The sequence below is a fragment of the Rhamphochromis longiceps genome, linkage group LG7 (assembly GCF_057381845.1).
Source record: "Rhamphochromis longiceps isolate RC_006_pf linkage group LG7, R_longiceps_female_GT1.1, whole genome shotgun sequence".
NCBI classification, from domain to species: Eukaryota; Metazoa; Chordata; class Actinopteri; order Cichliformes; family Cichlidae; genus Rhamphochromis; species Rhamphochromis longiceps.
This window is the reverse complement of record NC_140563.1, coordinates 62759661-62779075: the sequence shown is the minus strand read 5'-3', so window position 1 is coordinate 62779075 and position 19415 is coordinate 62759661. Positions and strand designations below refer to the sequence as shown.

Sequence of the window (19415 nt, the reverse complement as noted above, 5' to 3'; positions counted from 1 at the left end):
AACCATGGTGACACCATGTGATGTTTAAGTGTGGAGATAAGAGAGGACAAAAGGGGATCATGAAAGCTCAATGGGTAACAGAGAAAAGAAATCAAGAGGGGATCAAGGGAGAAAAAGTGATAAGGAAAACACAAATGTGGGCCAGCTGGTCACACTAGTGCTTTAAGAGTCTCCACATTTCTGTGCTACATCTTGATGAATAGAAACATATATTAGCTTAGCAAGAAAGTGGGAGTGACGGGAGGGTGGGGGCATACAACCTCTGCCATTAATGAGCGTGTTATATCTAACTGGTTAACTTTGGCAAAGCCATAGGCGTATGAACTCCTTATAAAGTACTTTAGCAGCATTCCCACCTGGAAACTTTATTTACAAGGATAATGTCCAAAACCTTTGTTCTGCATTTCCACTGAAGACTACAGCTTTGTAGATAAGGCACATTAGGCAGCCGATACATCAAAAACTGAAAGCTGTTTTATAATGTGATTTCTCTATGTAGCAATATCAAACTTATCTGGTGCATATCCCAAAACGTTGATTCTGTTCATCAGGAGATAGTTTTTTCAGTGGGAGAAATGTTCATCCAAGTGACTTCTTCAGCCTCAGCTGAAAGCAAGTTTCCCCAATCTTATATTTGCACAATGACTGAAACTAGCACCACTGAATGAACAATGGGCTGGCAGGTCAGTTCCTTGATTATTAATATGCAAATTCTCATGACCATTGAGAGTTATGTGTGTATGTGTGTGTGTGTGTGTGTGTGTGTGTGTGTGTGTACGTACACAGGTGAAACTCAAAAATTTAGAATATCGTGCAAAAGTTCATTTATTTCAATAATTCAACTTAAAAGTTCAAACTAAAATATGATATAGACTCATTCCTTTATTTTTTTATTTTGATGATTATGGCTTACAGCTTATGAAAACCCCAATTTCAAAATCTCAGAAAATTAGAACATTTTATGAAATGAATAAAACAAGGATTTTAAATAGAGAACTGTTGGACCTCTAAAAAGCATGATCATACATATGTACGCAGTACTTGGTTTGGACCCCTTTTTGCATGAATTACTGCCTCAACGCAGCATGGCATGGATGCTATCAGCCTTTGGAAGACTAGGTTGCTTAATTAGCAGCCTTCAGCTCTTCTGCATTGTTCGGCCTCATGTCTCTCATCTTTTTGTTGGCAATGCCTCATAAATTCTCTCTGAGGTTCAGGTCAGGCAAGTTTGCTGGCCAACCAAGCACAGTAGTCCCAGTGTCATTGAACCAGGTTTTGGGTACTTTTGGCAGTGTGAGCAGGTGCCAAGTCCTGCTGGAAAATGAAGTCAGGATTTCCATAAAGCTTGTCTGCGGAAGGAAGCATGAAGTGCTCCAAAATGTCCTGGTAGATGGCTGCGCTTACTCTGGACTTAATAAAGCATAGTAGACCGTCACCGGCAGATGACATGGCTCCCCAAATCAACACAGACTGTGGAAACTTTACGCTGGACTTCAAGCATCTTGGATTGTATGCCTCTCCACTCTTCCTCCAGACTCTGGGAACTTGGTTTCCATATGAGATGCAAAATTTGCTCTCATCAGAAAAGAGGACTTTAGACCAGCAACAGACCAGTTCTTTTTTTCCTTTAGCCAAGGTAAGATGCTTCTGATGTTTGTTGTTCAGGTGCGGCTTGACAAGAGGAATACGACATTTGAAGCCCATGTTCAGGATCCGTCTGTGTGCCGTGGCTCTTAATGTACTAACTCAGTCCACTCATTGTGAAGGTCCCACACACTTTTGAATGTCCTTTTCCTGACAATCCTCTGAAGGCTGTGGTCATCCCTGCTGCTTGTGCACCTTTCCCTTCCACGTAACTTTCTATTAATGTGCTTTGATAGAGCACTTTGGGAACATCCAACCTCTTCTAAGAGACCATTTAAAAGCCCACTATGCAGGTGTTTTGGATTAATTAGCTAATTAGACTGTGACGCTTTAAATGGTAAATGGCCTGCATTTGTATAGCGCTTTTCTAGTCCCTAAGGACCCCAAAGCGCTTCACACTACATTCAGTCATCCACTCATTCACACACTGGTGATAGTAAGCTACATTGTAGCCACAGCTGCCCTGGGGCGCACTGACAGAGGCGAGGCTGCCGGACACTGGCGCCACCAGGCCCTCTGACCACCACCAGTAGGCGAACATGGGGTTAGTATCTTGCCCAAGGATATTTGGCATGCAGCCAGGAGGCAGCCTGGGATCGAACCACCGACCTTCTGATTAGTGGCTGACCTGCTCTGCTCTGCCACCTGAGCTACAGCCACCCCATATTTTTTAAACCTAAAATATCGAGAAAATATATATATATGAATTAGACTGTTTTCAAACGACAAAGAATGTATTAAATCTGTGTTGATCCCAGTATAAATCAAAATGAAAACACTTGTGAGACCCTCACAGTGCCATGGCTTGTAGTGATTATCTGTGATGGCTTGGAGTGATATTTGATCGTTTACAGAACCAGTCCATGTGTAAAAGGGAGGAAGGATTTCACTGTAACTTTCTTTTAGTTTCCTTTCATGGGAAAACAGTCCTCTGTGTACACAAACAATTATATCCCAACCACATGTTCAAAGATCAGGAGAGGGAGATGGGGTAGTAAACTGAAAACCTCTCTTTATTTTCAGAGGAACTGAGAAATCCTTCTTTCTTTCATCAAACAAAGAGTTTTGGGTTAGAAATATGTGTATTAGTGAAGTAAAGAAGAGAATATGGGAATTGGTTAGTTTATTGTAGGAATACATATTTACTGCAAAGAGCAGAACAGCTGCTAGCCTGCAGTACTGTGAAAAACTCACTTCTTCACAGTTTGTATCCAAGGAGTCAGACTTTCTTGTATTTTTGTGCTCAAGTGCTCTTGAGCAACAGTTCTCCAGCTTCCTGTAGGTCTTTAAAATTGTTCCTTTTGGCATTGCCTGCTTTATCACACATTTTCAGTCCTTGTACCTGACCAATTTGACATAAATGGGTTCTTTGTTAAGCCACTGATCTCTAATCTATATATCATTCAAGTATAAATATTTTGTTAAATACAAACTTGACTGCTTTTATACACCTGCTTGGTGCTGCTGGAGTCACAGTGAGGTTAAGTGACACAAAAAGGAATTTCCCAAAATGCTGAGCACTTTTTTACATTGCCAGCCATGCTTCTGTTTATGTGGCTCTCTTACTATGTTAACTTTTCCTCATCCTGGTCTCCATCTTCTCTGTGGAGGTAACAGTGGTTAATAGCCACCACCAGGAGAAGGGCCTCTTTTCTGCTGTGTGTGCCAGCTCAGAGGGGGGCAGTTTTAGCAGCCACTGCAGTGATCAAACATCCAGCAGCTACAACTGTACATTAGCTCACTGCTGCTTCTTGTTAGAGAAGGCAGAGCTGGTAATGGGCAGCAGTACCAAATCCTGACAGCAGCTTTAAATGGATGGCAACACTTATCTGCATGTGTTTTACAGTCACTGGCACTCTGAGAAACCTGGACACAGTATATTTACTCTGTTGGTAGGGACTGCTACAGAAACAATGTCAGATTGAGACATGCTTTTAAGAATATTTTCTAAACAGACACCTCCAAAAGAAGCTGGCAAATGGACGAAATGGGAACAAGAGCAATGGTATTGAGAGGTTTTGGATGTGCAGCAATGGGGCTTTCAGAGCAGTGTGATGGTCTGACTGAGCTTGAAAAGAGGGGCTATAGAAACAACAGCGAGGAGAATAGAAGAGAGTTGCACAATTGTTTCTTTGGCTCCTCACTTCACATGCTAGACTTCCTTTGACAATCCCCCACCCCCATCCTAGCAGCCGCACTCCAAACTGTCTTCAAACCAGACAATAACGGCATTCACTGATATCCAAGATATTAAAAGGGTTGATTATGAAAAAAAATATATTATCCACTTATGTAAAAATAAAGCACGTTCTTTTAAAAGTGAACACACATATCTGAATCCTAATCCAAAATTTGTGTTACAAACATTTATCCATGTTTGTAACACATTTAGTTGTCTCTACACACTGGGCTTAATAACACAGCATAAAGATGATTCCCTACAGTGAATGTTTGATATTTTTTATTAAAGTAACTACCAAGGGGTAAGATCAGGGGCAGATCTAGAGAAATTGTCTTAGGGTGAGAAGGAAAACAAATGGGGTGGCAAAATCAAAGCCTTATTTTTCTAAACACATATGCAGGTGGTTACATATGGTTAAAATGATTCAAATGCAGTAAGTATACACATTTTCCATAAATATAGTCTATAACTTAATTATTTTCTGTAGCCCACATAATTAAACATTTTAGTTACATAATACGTGCAAATTTTGATTTTATGTACTGTATAGCCTGTATAATAAATAAATAAATATGTAGCTCAACTAGCTAACTTGAGTTTCACACCGTTTTTTGTTAGAAAAAAATCAAATTGTTCCACAAAACGTCAGAATTTTGCACTGTCATGAACAAACTTTTACACCTAATTTTTCATGATTTGTTGAGTTAACCCTCTGAGGTCCAAAATATAACTGGCTATTTTTGACTCCTTTTGATTTTACATTTGTATTTCACCTTTAAATTGCTTCATTTTATTTGTTTGCCTAGCTTGGAATCATTCTTTTCAGCACAACTTCACGTGTCTAAATTTACAGTTATTTTTTCATTGACATACTGTATTATCACAACTCATCTGAAATCACACAAAAGACAATAAAATCCTAGTAGTAGTTTTTTTTTTTAACTGTAAAAACCACAGACATGTTTAGTAAATTATTTTTATAACTTGAAATGCAAATATAAATTGTTCATTTTGGAAACCTTATGCACACATTTTGTAAACATATCCAAATATTGATCTAAAAATGCAACCAATACACCTGCTGTCTTTTGTACAACAATTTAAAAATACTACTCTAACTGAACTGAGAGAACAATCAGGTGTCACAATAAGTCATTAGGGCCCTCACTGACACAAAACAAAACAACGACTACACAACAGACTAACTACACAAGACAACGCAACACACTAACTACACACTCCACGCTCAACGTCACAAATCTCCCAAATCTAATCGCTATTGATATCTCTCTCTCTCTGTCTTACTCACTCGCTCGCTCTGTCTCTCCGCCGTCACTCCCAAAACGTGCCCCTCTTCCTAAACAACCAAATCCCACGTGTTGACTTTTTTTTAATTGGTCGACATGGTACATTTTTCCACCAATAGGAAAGAGGTGGCTATTTTTTTTTTCTTTACTGTTTTTGCGCTGTCATTAGTAAATGCTTTTTAAAAAACGTGACAATAGTATTTAGAAAAAAGCATTGCTTATGTATGCTTTCTAATCATAAAACTCTGGATTTAGTGGCCTGTCATTAAAATTTAAACACCGGTGTATACTTTGAAGTCAGAACTTTAAACACTGGCTGAGACTCTGCGCGGCTGCAGCTTGATGTCAGCTTATATCAGTCATGTGATCTGGAGGTGTGGCATGTCCGTGAACCCCAGAGGGTTAGTAACACTCACCTTCATTCCATTTCCAGAGTGTAACATCCAACCACCTGTGTGAAATCTGAAATTCCCATGGTGTTGTTCAAAATGTGCTCTGGCACAATCATAGGCATCACATGCTACTGAAAACAAAAAGCCATTCTGCGCTATGGGCTGAACCACTTGTTAATTGTGCAGGGGGTGGACACTATGCAATATATTCAGTTTTAGAATTTATGTTCACTGTTAACTGTAACTACGCTCAAAGTGTTAATGCTATCTTATTTTAATAAACAACACTGTCATATGCAAAACTAGGGTGCACTTGGTGTGGAAAGAGATCATTTTAGGGTGGCACATACCACCCCATGCCACCCTTCTGGATCCACCCCTGAAGAGAAGGGATGATGGATGTGAAGGAAAGGAAAATATGACACAGCAGAAAGGACTGGGAAATTAAAAAACAGATCAAGCTCTTTGTGTTTTGATTTTAGTTCCTCAGCAATAGAGGGAGATGTGTGAATTATGACAATCAAGTTGATTGATATAGAATGTGTTATTTCAGGTGGAGCTGTCCCTCCCTGTCACATCTGAACACATTTTAACAGACCTAGATGATGTGTTTGAAACTATAAAGGCAGCGATGTTAAGTTGGAGGAGCTACTCTGAATACAAAATGAAGTACAGCAGCATAACCAGCAGTGATCTTGATGTGAATGAGGCAGCGCAGAGACACTCATACCTTTTTCTCTGAGATGTCTCTGGGTTTGGTCGCTTTACTGCAGCCTCTGGGGCCCTGAGGTGACGAAAGCGCCGTTTGCGAGACGGGGCCACATCTGTGAGGTCACTCAGGCTTTCATCCAGTGGTCCCGGAGTCAGTGATTCTGAGAAGAGCATGGAGTCAGGAGAGTGAAAAACAGTAGTCAAACAAAATGAGAGCAATCTTACTATACTGATGATAATCTTTGTACAGTATGGACACCATCTCCTCATTAACCAGTGGGCCAGTCTAAACAAAACATTGTCACACATACAGCAACTATTTACATCTATGTGTTTTTAAAAAAAAGATTCATTATAAACCCCAGTTCTTTGGATTTTTGTATATATTATGTTCATTTAATTGCCCCCCCTGCAAAAGCAATGATGCAGTCTCTATTTGTGTTTGTTTTCACTGTGTCACGTTCAGTGGATGTCATCTGTAAGTTAATGGTTTGAGTCACAACTAAATACAGGATGAAGGATTGGAAGAAGTGCAGAACAGGTGGTTTTTGCTACTAGTCCCATTGGATTAGCCCACTGAAAGAATCTAACACACATATTTCCCAACCTTAAATGGGATCACCAACTAATCCAATGTTTAAGTAACACATTTTGAACCTTAGCAGCACTTTCTACACTACACAAAACAGACCCATGCAGACACACAGCAACACTACAGTATTCCACGAATTCACTTTACCCCTTCACGCCCCCCTTCCCTACTAGCCATCTGAGTCATTGTCGTGGCAACAGAAAAAACACAAATGGTGCAAGTTTTGCCTGGTGATGGGAAGGGAAAGCCCAACAAGGAAAACAGCATCCAAAAATTGTTGACGTATAAAAAAAGAAATCTAATCTGGAAGTAAACCATTTCAAAGTGGAAAAATCATGAAAGGCAAAAGTCCCCTAAAAATCTCTTGCAGTGTCTTTATTGCTAACTTATGTTCACTACTTACACTTACATACTTGGCACACTAATTACATCCATGCCATCTGGGAGTAAAAATCTAGTGGCTGATGAAGGGTAATGTCAATGGTAGAAGCTGCTTATGTAATACTATAGTTACTTAAAAAAAAACTTAACTTCACCTTAATTTACTTCATCAAAACCTTTAAAGGAGCTCAAATGATTTGGACCAGAAGGTTTGGCTATGTACAGAAGCAGTGAAATGAATGAGACTTCAACAAAGGTTTGAAAGTCGAAAGGGTGTGAAAAAAAAAAAAAACCTGACCTGTCAGTGACATAGGACACACCAAGTTTTCAAATAATTACACTTCAATATTTGGTAGCACATAAAAGTACTGCTTGTAACATTAATCTTGTTTACAATAGAAAATAAAATAGTGATGTAAAAATCTTCACATTGGTTTTAAATGCTTCTTCAGTGTTAATCTCAATAGTTTAAATGTTTACAATTTAAAAAAACATTCTGAATAAAAATGTTTTTCAGCAAAATAAAGTACAAAACATTGTAAACTATTTCTTCAGTAAAGGTTAGACATGTTTTACTTACAGTGAACTCATAAAAAGTGCAAATAAACCATGGAAAGATAAAATATTTCACTCAAGATGAGACCACAGTAGCATGAAATGGCACCACCTCTAAGCCCTGACTTTCTACAAAAAAACATTCACGGAGAGAAGCAAAACTAGATAATAGCTTTGAACTTAACGCATCACATCATTAGAGTAGTTTGGACGCGGAAGCAGGGTTCATATGTCATCACTTAAAGACCGGATATCCCACCTGCTGTGAATGTTTTAAAGCAGTGCAGTTGTTATTATTATTACTTGTCACATCCCGTTTATGACAGTTAAAAAAATTACATTCATAAAAGAAGTAAAATTGTCTTGTGTAAACTAGAGATGGCACGATACCACTTTTTTATGTCCGATACCGATATCATAAATTTGGATATTGGCCGATACCGATATGAATCCAATATAGTGTTTCTTAATCAATAAAACTTTTTTTGTTTTTTTTGTTTTTTTAATATCTTGCTGCATTTTGTATAAGTTCAAACTCAAATTACAAACAAAACAAAACACTAAAGCTATTCTGTTATACCTGTATGCAAAAACTATACTGCACCGAAAATATTTCATAGTTCAGCAATACTGATCAATCTAATGAACTTAAACCTTCTCCATCCTCCCTATTCTGGTATTTTAAAGAGTAAGCAACCTAACTAATAGGGTTGCAAACTCCCAGCAAAAAAAAGGAACCACCCCCCACCCTCCACCTCATGACGCTTAATCGACGTAATCAACTTTAATTTGATGCAGTGTGAAAAAAAATGCAAAGAAATCAATTCTTTTTCAAGAATAATTAAATAGATTCAACATCTTTCTTCAACAGAATTGCAGACTGCACAGATGGTACCTTCCCAAAGGAAAAAGTAGTAAAGCTTACTAGGGTATATTAGACTTAATAGTTACTATATACAGTAATGGACTTCTATACGTTTTACATAAGATTAAAACTTTGGGTGTAAGATTCAGATAATTATTTATTAAAAGCTAGATATTTTAAATGAGAATAAGAAAGAAAAGTATGTCTTTGTGCCCCCTTTTCCCTGTTAGCCCCACTGGCTAAATTTTGCTAGATCCGCCCCTGCACAGTTACCAGCCGTCAGCTACGTAGAAAAGGATCCTGGTGTACAAAGTAATATTAAATAAATTCTAACAACAGCTTATCAAGCTTAAACGTGCTGCTGTTGTTCAGCCGCTGGTTTCCTCTTTCTGGCGTGAAGTGGGCCAAAAACAAGCAAGAGAGACAGACTTGCGACAGAAAAGCCGATCAGCTGATCATTGATCAGTTTCACGATTGAAGTAGCAGCAGGAGAGGGAGGGGAGAGAAGAGGCAGTCGCTCCATATATCGGTTGTTCAGCTTAACGCGGGAATGCTTTAGAAACATTCAGAGATGAACTTACACACTTGCTTTACTTCTCTCTGCGATCACTTTCTCAGAGATGAAATGCCAATTTGGTAGCGAGGCTCCAAATGCTCAACCAGACCACGACAGGTCTCGCACGCCACAGCTGCTCTATCAGGTGATGCATACTGCTCCGACGTGCTACAGTTATGAGCCGAGTTATGCCATGTCGCAAGTTTTGTGAGGTGCTTTTTTGATATTTAATGGATCGGATTGCATTTTTTATTTCTCTCTGATATCCAATCCAGTAATTTAGGTCAGTATCGGACCGATACCGATACGTAATACCGGATCGGTCCATCTCTAGTGTAAACTGTATATGGTGTTAAATAGGCCTATACTATTGTACTTTAATGTTGTTCATAAAGGTGGTACTTTAAGAGCCATATATTTTATGAGGTGGTACTCATTGTGAAAAGTTTGAGAACCAATGTACTAGAGGTTTTACATATTCTTTCCAATGCAACTTTTCATTGTCACTCAAAGTACCAAGCATTTGGAGGAGCGTCCTATAGAACCTCTCAACGGCATTGGCTCTGGGATGATACAGTGTTGTACGTATCTTTTTCATGCCATCAATCTTGCATAGTTTGCTTATTGTGTTCAATTCAAAATCGGGGCCCTGATCGCTTAAGTCTGTCTGGGACAACGTTATGAACAATAAACTTTTCCCAGAAGACTTTTGCAACAGTGCATGCTCATTGATTGGGTGTAGGGACAGCCATTGCGAACTTAGTGAAGTCATCGATCATAACTAATACATCTTTTGTGTTAGACTGCTCTGACTCAATAGATAGATAAACTATAAAGAGTAACTCAAGGGGACTACCTGTCTGAATGTTCATGAGAGGGGCTGCCCTCTCACATCTACACTTCCGGCAGACATCACACTCACACACACTGATCAAGTCCTCTGCTAGCAAATGCTATGGCCCTCAACTGTCCATCCTGAAGTTGGTAAAGAGCTGCATCGAGGTCAATGGTACTAGCGTCCGTGTGGAGGATATATGGGAGTTTGAGGCCTGCAAAACCCAACACTGGGGCTGAGGTAAACGTTCAAACAGATCATTTGTGAGTCCATCTCTGGCCAAATGGCTCTTTTGGTATACAGACCTTTATTGCTTTGTGGATCTTTTCTTCCCCTTTTTTATTGGTAGGTAACCGGCGGTTAGCTCATTTAATGGCCTTAAAATGTTAGAGTAGTCCTGGATGAATCCCCGCTAATACCCAGCAAAGCCCAAAAAAGATCCTTAGCTCCTTAAAGTTGGTGGAGATGGGCCAAGTTGTGAGGGCTTTGATTTTCTCTGTATCTGTTTCGACTCCATACTCTAATGCTATATGGCTGAGGTACTTAACTGAGATATTTAAATATCTCAGCCGGGTGCTAATTTCAAGCCAAACTTTTTCAATTTCAACAGGACTCTCTTCAGACACTGCTCATGCTCTTCGAGGGATAACAAGAAAATAATGAGATCATCAATAAAGACGAGGACCTCCTTACGATTCATCAGACCCATACACCGCTCCATGAGCCTTTGAAATGCTTATTAAATTCCCAGAACCCAAAGGGATACATTAAGGCAATTTTCTGCTTGTCTGACTCCAACATTTCAATCCGATAGTATCCGAACTTGAGATCCAAGACTGAGAACCATTTTGACCCTGCCAGAGCTGAAAATGCTTCCTCTAGATTGGGAAGTGTGTATGCATCTTTATGGTTTAGAGGTTTAGCCTCCTTTAATTGATGCACAAACTACCAGACCCGTCCTTTTTCCTGACAACTACAATTGGGGCGGCAAAAGGAGATTCAGATTCTCGTATCACTCCAATGTCGAGTAGTTCTTGGAGGCGTTTCCTCACTAAGCTTTATTTGGTGGTGTACTTTTTCTGTCTGTCCAAAATCTAACTCATGCTGTGAAAACAGTTCTGGCACTGAATTAAGCATATTTGTGACACAATCTTTCCATTCAGCAGACAAGTTACTTCCAAAGTCAAAACTGATCTTTTTAGACTGAGTACGATCTTCTGACTGGTCTGAGGGTTTTGGCACCTTCTCTATTTGTTCTGTATGTAGGACTCAGGTTAAGGCATTAATGTTGGCTAGCACACAGCCTGAAGGGACAACAACGTTGTGATTGGTTTCATTTTTAATATGATTGGCAGTTAACAGGGCTTCTTAGCTGGCAGGTTAACAACACCAGTAGACCACTGGGGAAGGGAAAGGCTGATGACTGTTCAATAATGGCTCACCTCTCATTAATGGAGTCGGGGATATACACTGAGGCTTCCGGAACTGCTGTCTGCCCTGCTTCCACCACACATTTAAAGGTGTTTATTGAAGTCATTACATGGACGCACACTACTCTGCATTGCATAACTGCTAACTGAGGTCATGGTTAGTTTCTGAGTAGGAAAACAAAGTCTCTTGATAGTCCAAACACACTTAGCTCCCACAACAACAGCTCCCAATGATGTATTTTAAGCCATAGCTGACAAGTCAAAGTGTGGAAATGCCCAACGTTTGCTGGTTTGCCAACTTTAGAGCAATAAATGTGAAGGTAGTGGTGTTTCAGACCTGCTCTCAGTGACATGTCACACTCATCTTAGCAGGTGTTTTCCATCAGCTAGCAAAGTAAAAAAAAAAAAAAAAAACGGTAAAAGCACTTCTCCGCCAAACTCCAAAGCACAAAAATATGTAAGTAAGACTCAGATTAAAATGGACATGGCTTCATGATTTTTTTTATATTTAATAATATATGTGCAAGATCTAAAAGTAGACAAACTGAAACCAGTAAAAGAAATGAAATTTCCTGAGAATACATATGAGTGAGGAGAAAAAGTATGCAAACCTGTAGGATTACCAGCAAATTTATAGCAGAAATTAGAGTCAGGCCTTTTAATCAATGGGATGATCCAGTACAGGTGAGCACCTTGTTTTTATTCAACGAAATGACTTGAAGATCGGCATTACCCTCTACGTGAGTCAGGGAGGTCACGAAGGAAGACAAGGTAACTCTGAAGGCCCTGAGGTTCTCTGGTGTTTAGGGCAGGGCTAGAAGGAGAAAGCACTGCTCTCCAAAAAGAACGCTGCTACTCATCTACAGTTTACTAAAGATGACATAGATGAGCCACGAGACAATGTTCTGGATGGATGTGGCCAAAACAGCATGTTTACTTTAAATAAGTGTTCAGTTTGGAGAAAAGACAATAACAGAATTTGGCATAACTACATCTGTAAAACATTGTGGTGGTATTATGGTTTTTACCTGTTTAGTTACCACTAAACCAGAAAAGCTTACCATCAATGATATTAAAAGCTAGGAATCTTTCAGTAAATTCGCAAGGAAAATATCGTGACATCTATTTATGAACTAAAACAAGTTGGTCATGACAAAAGGAGCACAAGTACCTCCTCAAAGTAATGGTTTAACAAGAATGTTTGGAGATTAATTTAAGAGATTAATTAAGAGATTAAGATTAAGTTTACTTGGTTATTTAATTTTCTGTGGCAGCTTCTAAGAGCAGCTCCCTCTTTTCTTATTGACGTTGTGCCACAAGGTTCTGTTCTGGGTCCTTTACTGTTTCTGTTATATCTGTGACACACTTACACACTCTTCTACACACTTTGAGCCTTTTTAAATACACTTCTTATCACTGCTACACAGATGAGATTTAGTTGTACGTCTCTTTTAATCCCCAAGATACTTCTAATCTATCCCGCATAGGCGCTTAGACTCTATTAATAGTTATTTGGATGACAATTTTCTCCAACTTAATGAAGAGAAAACAGAAATTCGTTTTTTGTATCCCTGACAGATTGATGGCTAAGGTAATGGAAACTCTAGGTCCTCTTACCTCTTTTGCTAAATCTTCAGTTCAAGAACATTGGTGTAACTTCAGACTCAGTTTTCACTCTGGGTGTTCAGGTTGAGGGCCTGCTGCCTGTGCATCATACAAGGCTGAGAACTAAAGCAGACAGAGCTTTTGTAACCCCGGACTCTCGAAGTCTCTTCCTCTGAGCTTGAGAACAGTCGATTCTCTTTTTAAAAGCAGCTAAAAACTCACCAACAATGATTCCCAGTTTGATTTTTAGCAATTTGTTTTGATGTTTTGACGAAATTGTACTTAATTGTTTTTTCCCCAGTGTCACCAGTCTTACCCAAACTGGAGGCTGGAGTCGACTGCGTCTCCACTGGGTCCTCATCAGTACTGCCGCCATAATCATCCGCTTCAACACCATCATCCTGACCTCTTGTCTGACCTGACTTTACTGAGTCTTTCTTTCGTTGGTCATTACTCCTGTATCAGAAACCATACATTATACATGATTCACTGCTTAACATAACTTTTACAACAAAGAAATCAGAGGAATGTTGTAATTAAGGAAAAATACCCTTGACCTGTTTAATAAGCAATTATGGCATATATTTCATTTTAAAAAATGCTTGCCTTAAAACTCACAGCTAAAAATCTACTTTTTAAACATTTGGAAAAGCTTCAGTGTTTGAGAGTCAATGTGGTATAAGCAGTGCACCTCATTTCCTCCAGTTTTGTGACATCCTGCTGTAGACTGCGGATCTTTGCTTTCTTCTCATTCAGAACCAGGACAAACCGAGAGTAAAGCTCTGCCTCCAGGGCTTCCTTACCACCAATGTAACGCTTCAGTCTTGAATGTACAGAAACAAAAAAGTTCTTTAGCAAACCCAAATATACTAATTAGTCTGTGTAATCTGGCTTCATGGAAAGATCAAGTTGGTGAAAATGTATGCCATGCCTTCTGATGATACTGCCTAAGGGAAGCATGTATATTTTAAATAGAATTGGTCCTAGCACGGAACCCTGTGGAACTCTATTGTTATCCTTAGTGTGTGAAGAGGACTTTTAATTCCTAAGGAGATCATTTGTAACCTGTACTAGAGCTGTTTCTATCCTGTAATGAATTTTGAAACCTGACTCAGCCTCTTCAAATATAATAATGTTTATGGTGACTCAGGATTTAGTACAGTCTACTAGTGTAAAAGGCTGAGAGTAAAAAACAAAACAAAACATAAATTACAGTCCATTTAACATGGACTAAACTAGATGATCATATTAAAAATGCTGACACTTTATGACATTATATAGAGCCACGGATAGAAAACAAAACATCTGAAACAGAGTGTGCAGTGACAGGAAGACAAAGCAACAGTTTTGGTGTGGACCAAAATTAGGGATGGGTATCGTTTAGGTTTTATCCGATACCGGTGCCAAATCGGTATTTTTGAAACGGTGCCGGTGCTCAAACGGTGCTCAAACCGGTGCTTAAAGGATGGAGAACACAAAATTGGTCCAAAAACCTCTCATGTTCAGCTGGTTTTTTGTAAAAAGATAACAATGTTAGCCTTTTCTGCAGCTATGGGGCATATATGGTATCACTCTTGGCTGGAAGCAGTGCTTAAACAATGGAAAAAACACAAACTTTATCCAAAAACCTCTCATGTTTAACTGTTTTCCACTTTTTCTTTGGTCCTTTTAGCCTTTTTGGCAGGGTGAAGGGAGTATCTGCCATCAAACAAGAAGACAGCTGCATGTAACTACGACGGTGTTTGCTAGTTCACCTTACTGCATTAATGTAATAATGTGGTTAGCCTACTCAACGTAAATGACACACGAACAACATTAAGCTACTCACGCAGAGAAGAACGGCTGCTGCTGCATCATCATCCGTCATCATTTCTGCTACACTGGCAGGGCTAGGGGCCAGGACTCTCCTCTTCGGGGTTTTTGGGGGATATTGCTAACTCCGGGTCAGATAACAGGCAACCCACGCAGAGTAGATGCGCTCGATGTGAGGTCTCGCAGCAAGCTATCATACGGCGCATTTCTCGGCTTTAAAAAAAACGCTATGCGTCGCCAGGTGTTTCATCGGATTTGAGGTGTTACCTCCTTTGACAGTATCACAGTATCAGCTTAAAGCACTTGTTGCTGCTGAGTTTGCATATTTTGCTGTGAAGTACAGGCAGACTTTTGACCGCTTCGCCTTGGGCATTTTTAATCTGTAGCTCTGCTCTAAAAGAACGCACGTACCTGGACCCGCCTACTATCCTCGGAAACGTAAAATGATTGGCTAGAAGTGTATCACAGCTCAGGAAAAAAAAGCACCGAAATAAAGCACCGAAATGTGCGCTGCTTTTCGGTCTGGTTACTACCGTTTATGTCAGAACCGGTGCCATCATGGCACCGGACACCGGTACCCATCCCTAACCAAAATATTCCTGTATTTTCTGTGCACTATGTGCTAGCACAAGATTACATACTCGCACCTTCCAGTTTGTGTGGTTTGGGTGTAAAGTTGACTTTACTGTGATTTTGTATGCATGTGTGTTCATCCATGCATGTACTTACTCTGCAGTGATGTGTTGCTGTTCTCCTCGAAGTCTCTCGTTCTCCTCCTGTAGTCTCTGGTTGTGGTGCTGCAGGTTATTTCCCCTCTGCAGACTGTGAATCAGTAAATTTCTCACTGCCTCTGCTGGCTCTGGGACGGCCTTCAGCAGAACGCAGCCCAGCCTGAACTGGAAGAAAGGAGTGAAAAATCAACCAAACAAACTGACTTGTTTAGTTTTGTAAAGGCAGTCTTTGTGACCTAAATATATGTTTTTAGAGCTACAACTACCAAGCTGTGGTGTTCTCATGGACCTGTATTACTGGCACATGTTCATAACGTATTTATCCAAAATAACTGACAGATGATTTGATATTCTTGATAAGATCTTTGGGCTGTCATAACCATATCATAACATGACAGCCCTACTACCAAGTATTTCATTACTGATGAACTACTAAATGTATTTTGAGAGGTTAAATACTAAAGAAAGGCTATCAGAGAGAGTGAAAACTTAAAGAATGAAATAAAACTCTAACCAAAACTGTCTGATTTGACAGTATTAAAGTTTAACTACTATGTTTAGACTTAATTTGAGGTTATGGGCCATCTCACTCATATCACAAGCATAGTGATCAGTGGCCTCTGGGGAACAAACGTTTCTCTCAAACATGTTTGCATTCACACAAAGACATGGAGCACAAATGTGGGTATCAGCTCTAACTTCTGACCCCTGTGATCCACAGCTCCATAAATAACTCTGTTTCATGGGGGAAGTAATAGTTGTGTGTCTCCAGACTGGATAAGAGAGATAAACAGCAGAAAATCAACACCAAATGCTGACATACTATCCTCCACGTACTGTTTTAATTAAGTCGCAGTTCCTGGATTAATCATTTGATGCCAGCGTAAACTACCCACAGACTACAATGTAAAAATACTCAGCTTCACAGCATTAAAAAGCATCTTTAAATCCTGGCACAAACCAAAGAAATAAAAAGTGTTTTATTCTTTAAGGATAGTTTTCCCCTGTGTTTCAATCAACACAGCCACAACGCAACTTTAAGTATCAACAAAGCCAATTGTGGTGAGTTACAGTCACAATTCGGCTCTTGTTCGGGTTGTATGAAGGGAGAATTACGTGACAAACAATCTTTTCTTCTCTGAAGTGGAAGACTTTACATTTCACTATTTACTCACTATTTCCTCGCAGTACATTTGAGGAACTGCAATTTCTACTGAATAGACAAACCAGTAATTTATCCCTTCCTGCATTTCCACACTTTCTGTTTTTTCTGTGTCTAACCTTTGCCAGCTATTACTTCATCAACTCTTACAAATGGTAAGTAAATAACATGTGACTGAAATATTACATATTGAAATGAAAATGGCTTTTCTAAGACGCTCTGGGAAAAACGTTCTAGTTATCTTCTCCTTGTATTCACTGAGTTAGTATTGTGCTCTTAGTCATCATAAGCCTACCTCCAACTGTTACCTGAGGGTTTATGTGAGGGGCAGTAGGTTGTAAAGCTGCTAATCAAACTGGATGTTGTTGACTGGTTTTAGGCACCAGCAGGCCGGCTGGACACAAAATATTGAGAGCAACAGGTTTCCAATGTCATCATAGCAACAGTACTGTTTGTAACTCTGACTCACTGATTCACATATTCACATAAATTAACAGCTAGACACTTTTATTTCAGGACTGGTCCGCCACTTACTCCAAATTTACAACCAAGAAGAGTGAATGTTGCATTTCTCCTTTATCCCCCCACCTAATAGTCTAACACTAAAAATCTAAGATGTATTCCCATTAACAACTAATAATATTAATAATGGATTGCATTTATATAGCGCTTTTCTAGACAGTCAAAGCGCTTTACAATTCCACCATTCATTCACCCTCACATTCACAATTTTCCTGAGAAATGGTAAATGGACTGATACTTACATAGCACTTTTCTACCTGGAGCACTTAAAGCACAATTTACTACAAGCTTCATTCACCCAATCACACACACATTCATCCACATGCTGTTTTCTGTACGCAAGCTCCTTATCTAATATTCACACACTCAAAACTCAGGTTTCAGTATCTTGCTCAGGAATACTTCAAAACGCTGGAATGGTAAACGGCCCGCTCTACTACCTAAACCACAGCTGCATAATAGCTTACAGCACCTGGTATTCACCCATCTGACCCTGCTCAGCTTCTGAGATCAGATAAAACTGGGTGCGCAAATAGTCAGATACAAGGACTGGAAGGAGTGAAAAGGAGAGAAAATGCAGCCAGTGTCCAAAGATACCATCTAAAATACTAAAGTTAGGTGCTCCCTGAAGTGGTTGACTATTTCCAAGTGTGAGACTCATTTCTGGGCTCTGCTGGCAATCAGCAGAGCTTGACAGGAGCAGAAATAGGGAGACATTACAGTGAAGGCTCATGTTATGACTCAAAACCTTATGACAGATGAATAACTGGGCTTTTCTCTGTTGTGGAAGAAAAGCCTTGGTCACCTCTAATAACACATTGCTGCACACGTCAGTAAACTGACACATGGTACTTTCATTTTTTTTTTAAATTGCAACATAGATTCATTTCCCTTTTGCTGTTATGGAAGCACTCAACATTTCCATTTTTTTCACAACTACGATGAGAACATAGGCCCTGTGTCTAAATCTTGTACGTGTATTCACACAGTGAACCTTTACAGAAGCATTACTCAGTCAACTGCCAAATACCATCACTCCGTCTGTCGAAATATGAAACACCAGCAGTGCAAATATACTAAAGGTCATATTTCATAAAGCCACTAATCGATATTAAATGTGAAGCCACAAACCAAGAACAAAGATTCAAATGACAAAGAGCAACTGAAAATACAAGAAACAAATCAAAAAGATTCATAAAACTACAACAAATAACCACAAAATATGAAGAAAGAGACAAAAATAAGCACACTACAGAGATACACAATAACCACAAAAAGACAAAAAAATACACTGAGGAACCATGACAACCAGAAAACATGGTAGTTTCATTTAACCTGCAGAAAAGTAGTGCAAAAGTCAAAATACAAGGCTTGCTGACATTTAAATAAGTCTTTTTCACTTTCATTTCTGTGTTTGCGCGTGTGCAGTGTGAGAGGTTGCTTTGATACCATCACGACGGGCGACAGGATTTCAAACAGGTTTGATTTTCTTGCAACCATACAATTGTTGATCGGGAGCTCGTCGTGAGGTGTTAATCGCTTCTCGTTACCCCATGTATACTACACGATGCACAACACACGATTAAAGCGAAACTCGGGCCGATCCCACAACCGTCGCTCGACTGAAAAGTCGACTCAAAATGGGCCAAAAATGGGCCAGCTTAACCACACTACACTGTTTATCTAACCCACTGCTATCTGGGTGTCATAGTGAGATATTAGGTCTAACTCATTCATGAGTTAGACATGCAGCACTTACTGAGATATCCTTCTGCATCTTCTCATATGTCAGTGTCAAAGTGGAACTGTGACCTGGGGGATTAGGTGTCAAAGTGAAGTTGTAGGTGTTGGAGTTTTCTCTCCCTGTAAAGGCTTGCTCGACGTCCTCGATATATCTTTCCAATGGCATCTCCAGTTCCTCTGCCTCATTGCACACCACTTCACCCCTCACTGTATAGGAAAAAATAAATAAAAAGAGAATCACGTCTAAAATTAAAATTAAGAAAAAGATTATCCCAAATCCTCTAGCAGCTAATTCAGCATGTTACTCAATGAGATGGAAACAGTGTTGATTTTTGAGGGGAAAAAGTGTACAGTGGGCACATTTAAGTTTAGCAACATCAGAATCTGTTG

The 19415-nt window shown here is 39.5% G+C and overlaps 1 protein-coding gene across 1 annotated transcript in view; it reads right to left on the bottom strand.

Moving 5' to 3' along the window:
- Positions 1-19415, bottom strand: part of xrcc4 (X-ray repair complementing 4) — a 28251-nt gene that overhangs the window by 2807 nt on the left and 6029 nt on the right. Inside the window, exons 3-7 of the mRNA XM_085414752.1 lie at positions 19042-19232; positions 15597-15763; positions 13747-13878; positions 13372-13511; positions 6256-6397 (exon numbers count right to left, since the gene is read on the bottom strand). Of these exons, the coding sequence (XP_085270878.1) occupies positions 6256-6397; positions 13372-13511; positions 13747-13878; positions 15597-15763; positions 19042-19232 (772 nt within the window). The remainder of the gene's footprint in view (positions 1-6255; positions 6398-13371; positions 13512-13746; positions 13879-15596; positions 15764-19041; positions 19233-19415) is intronic.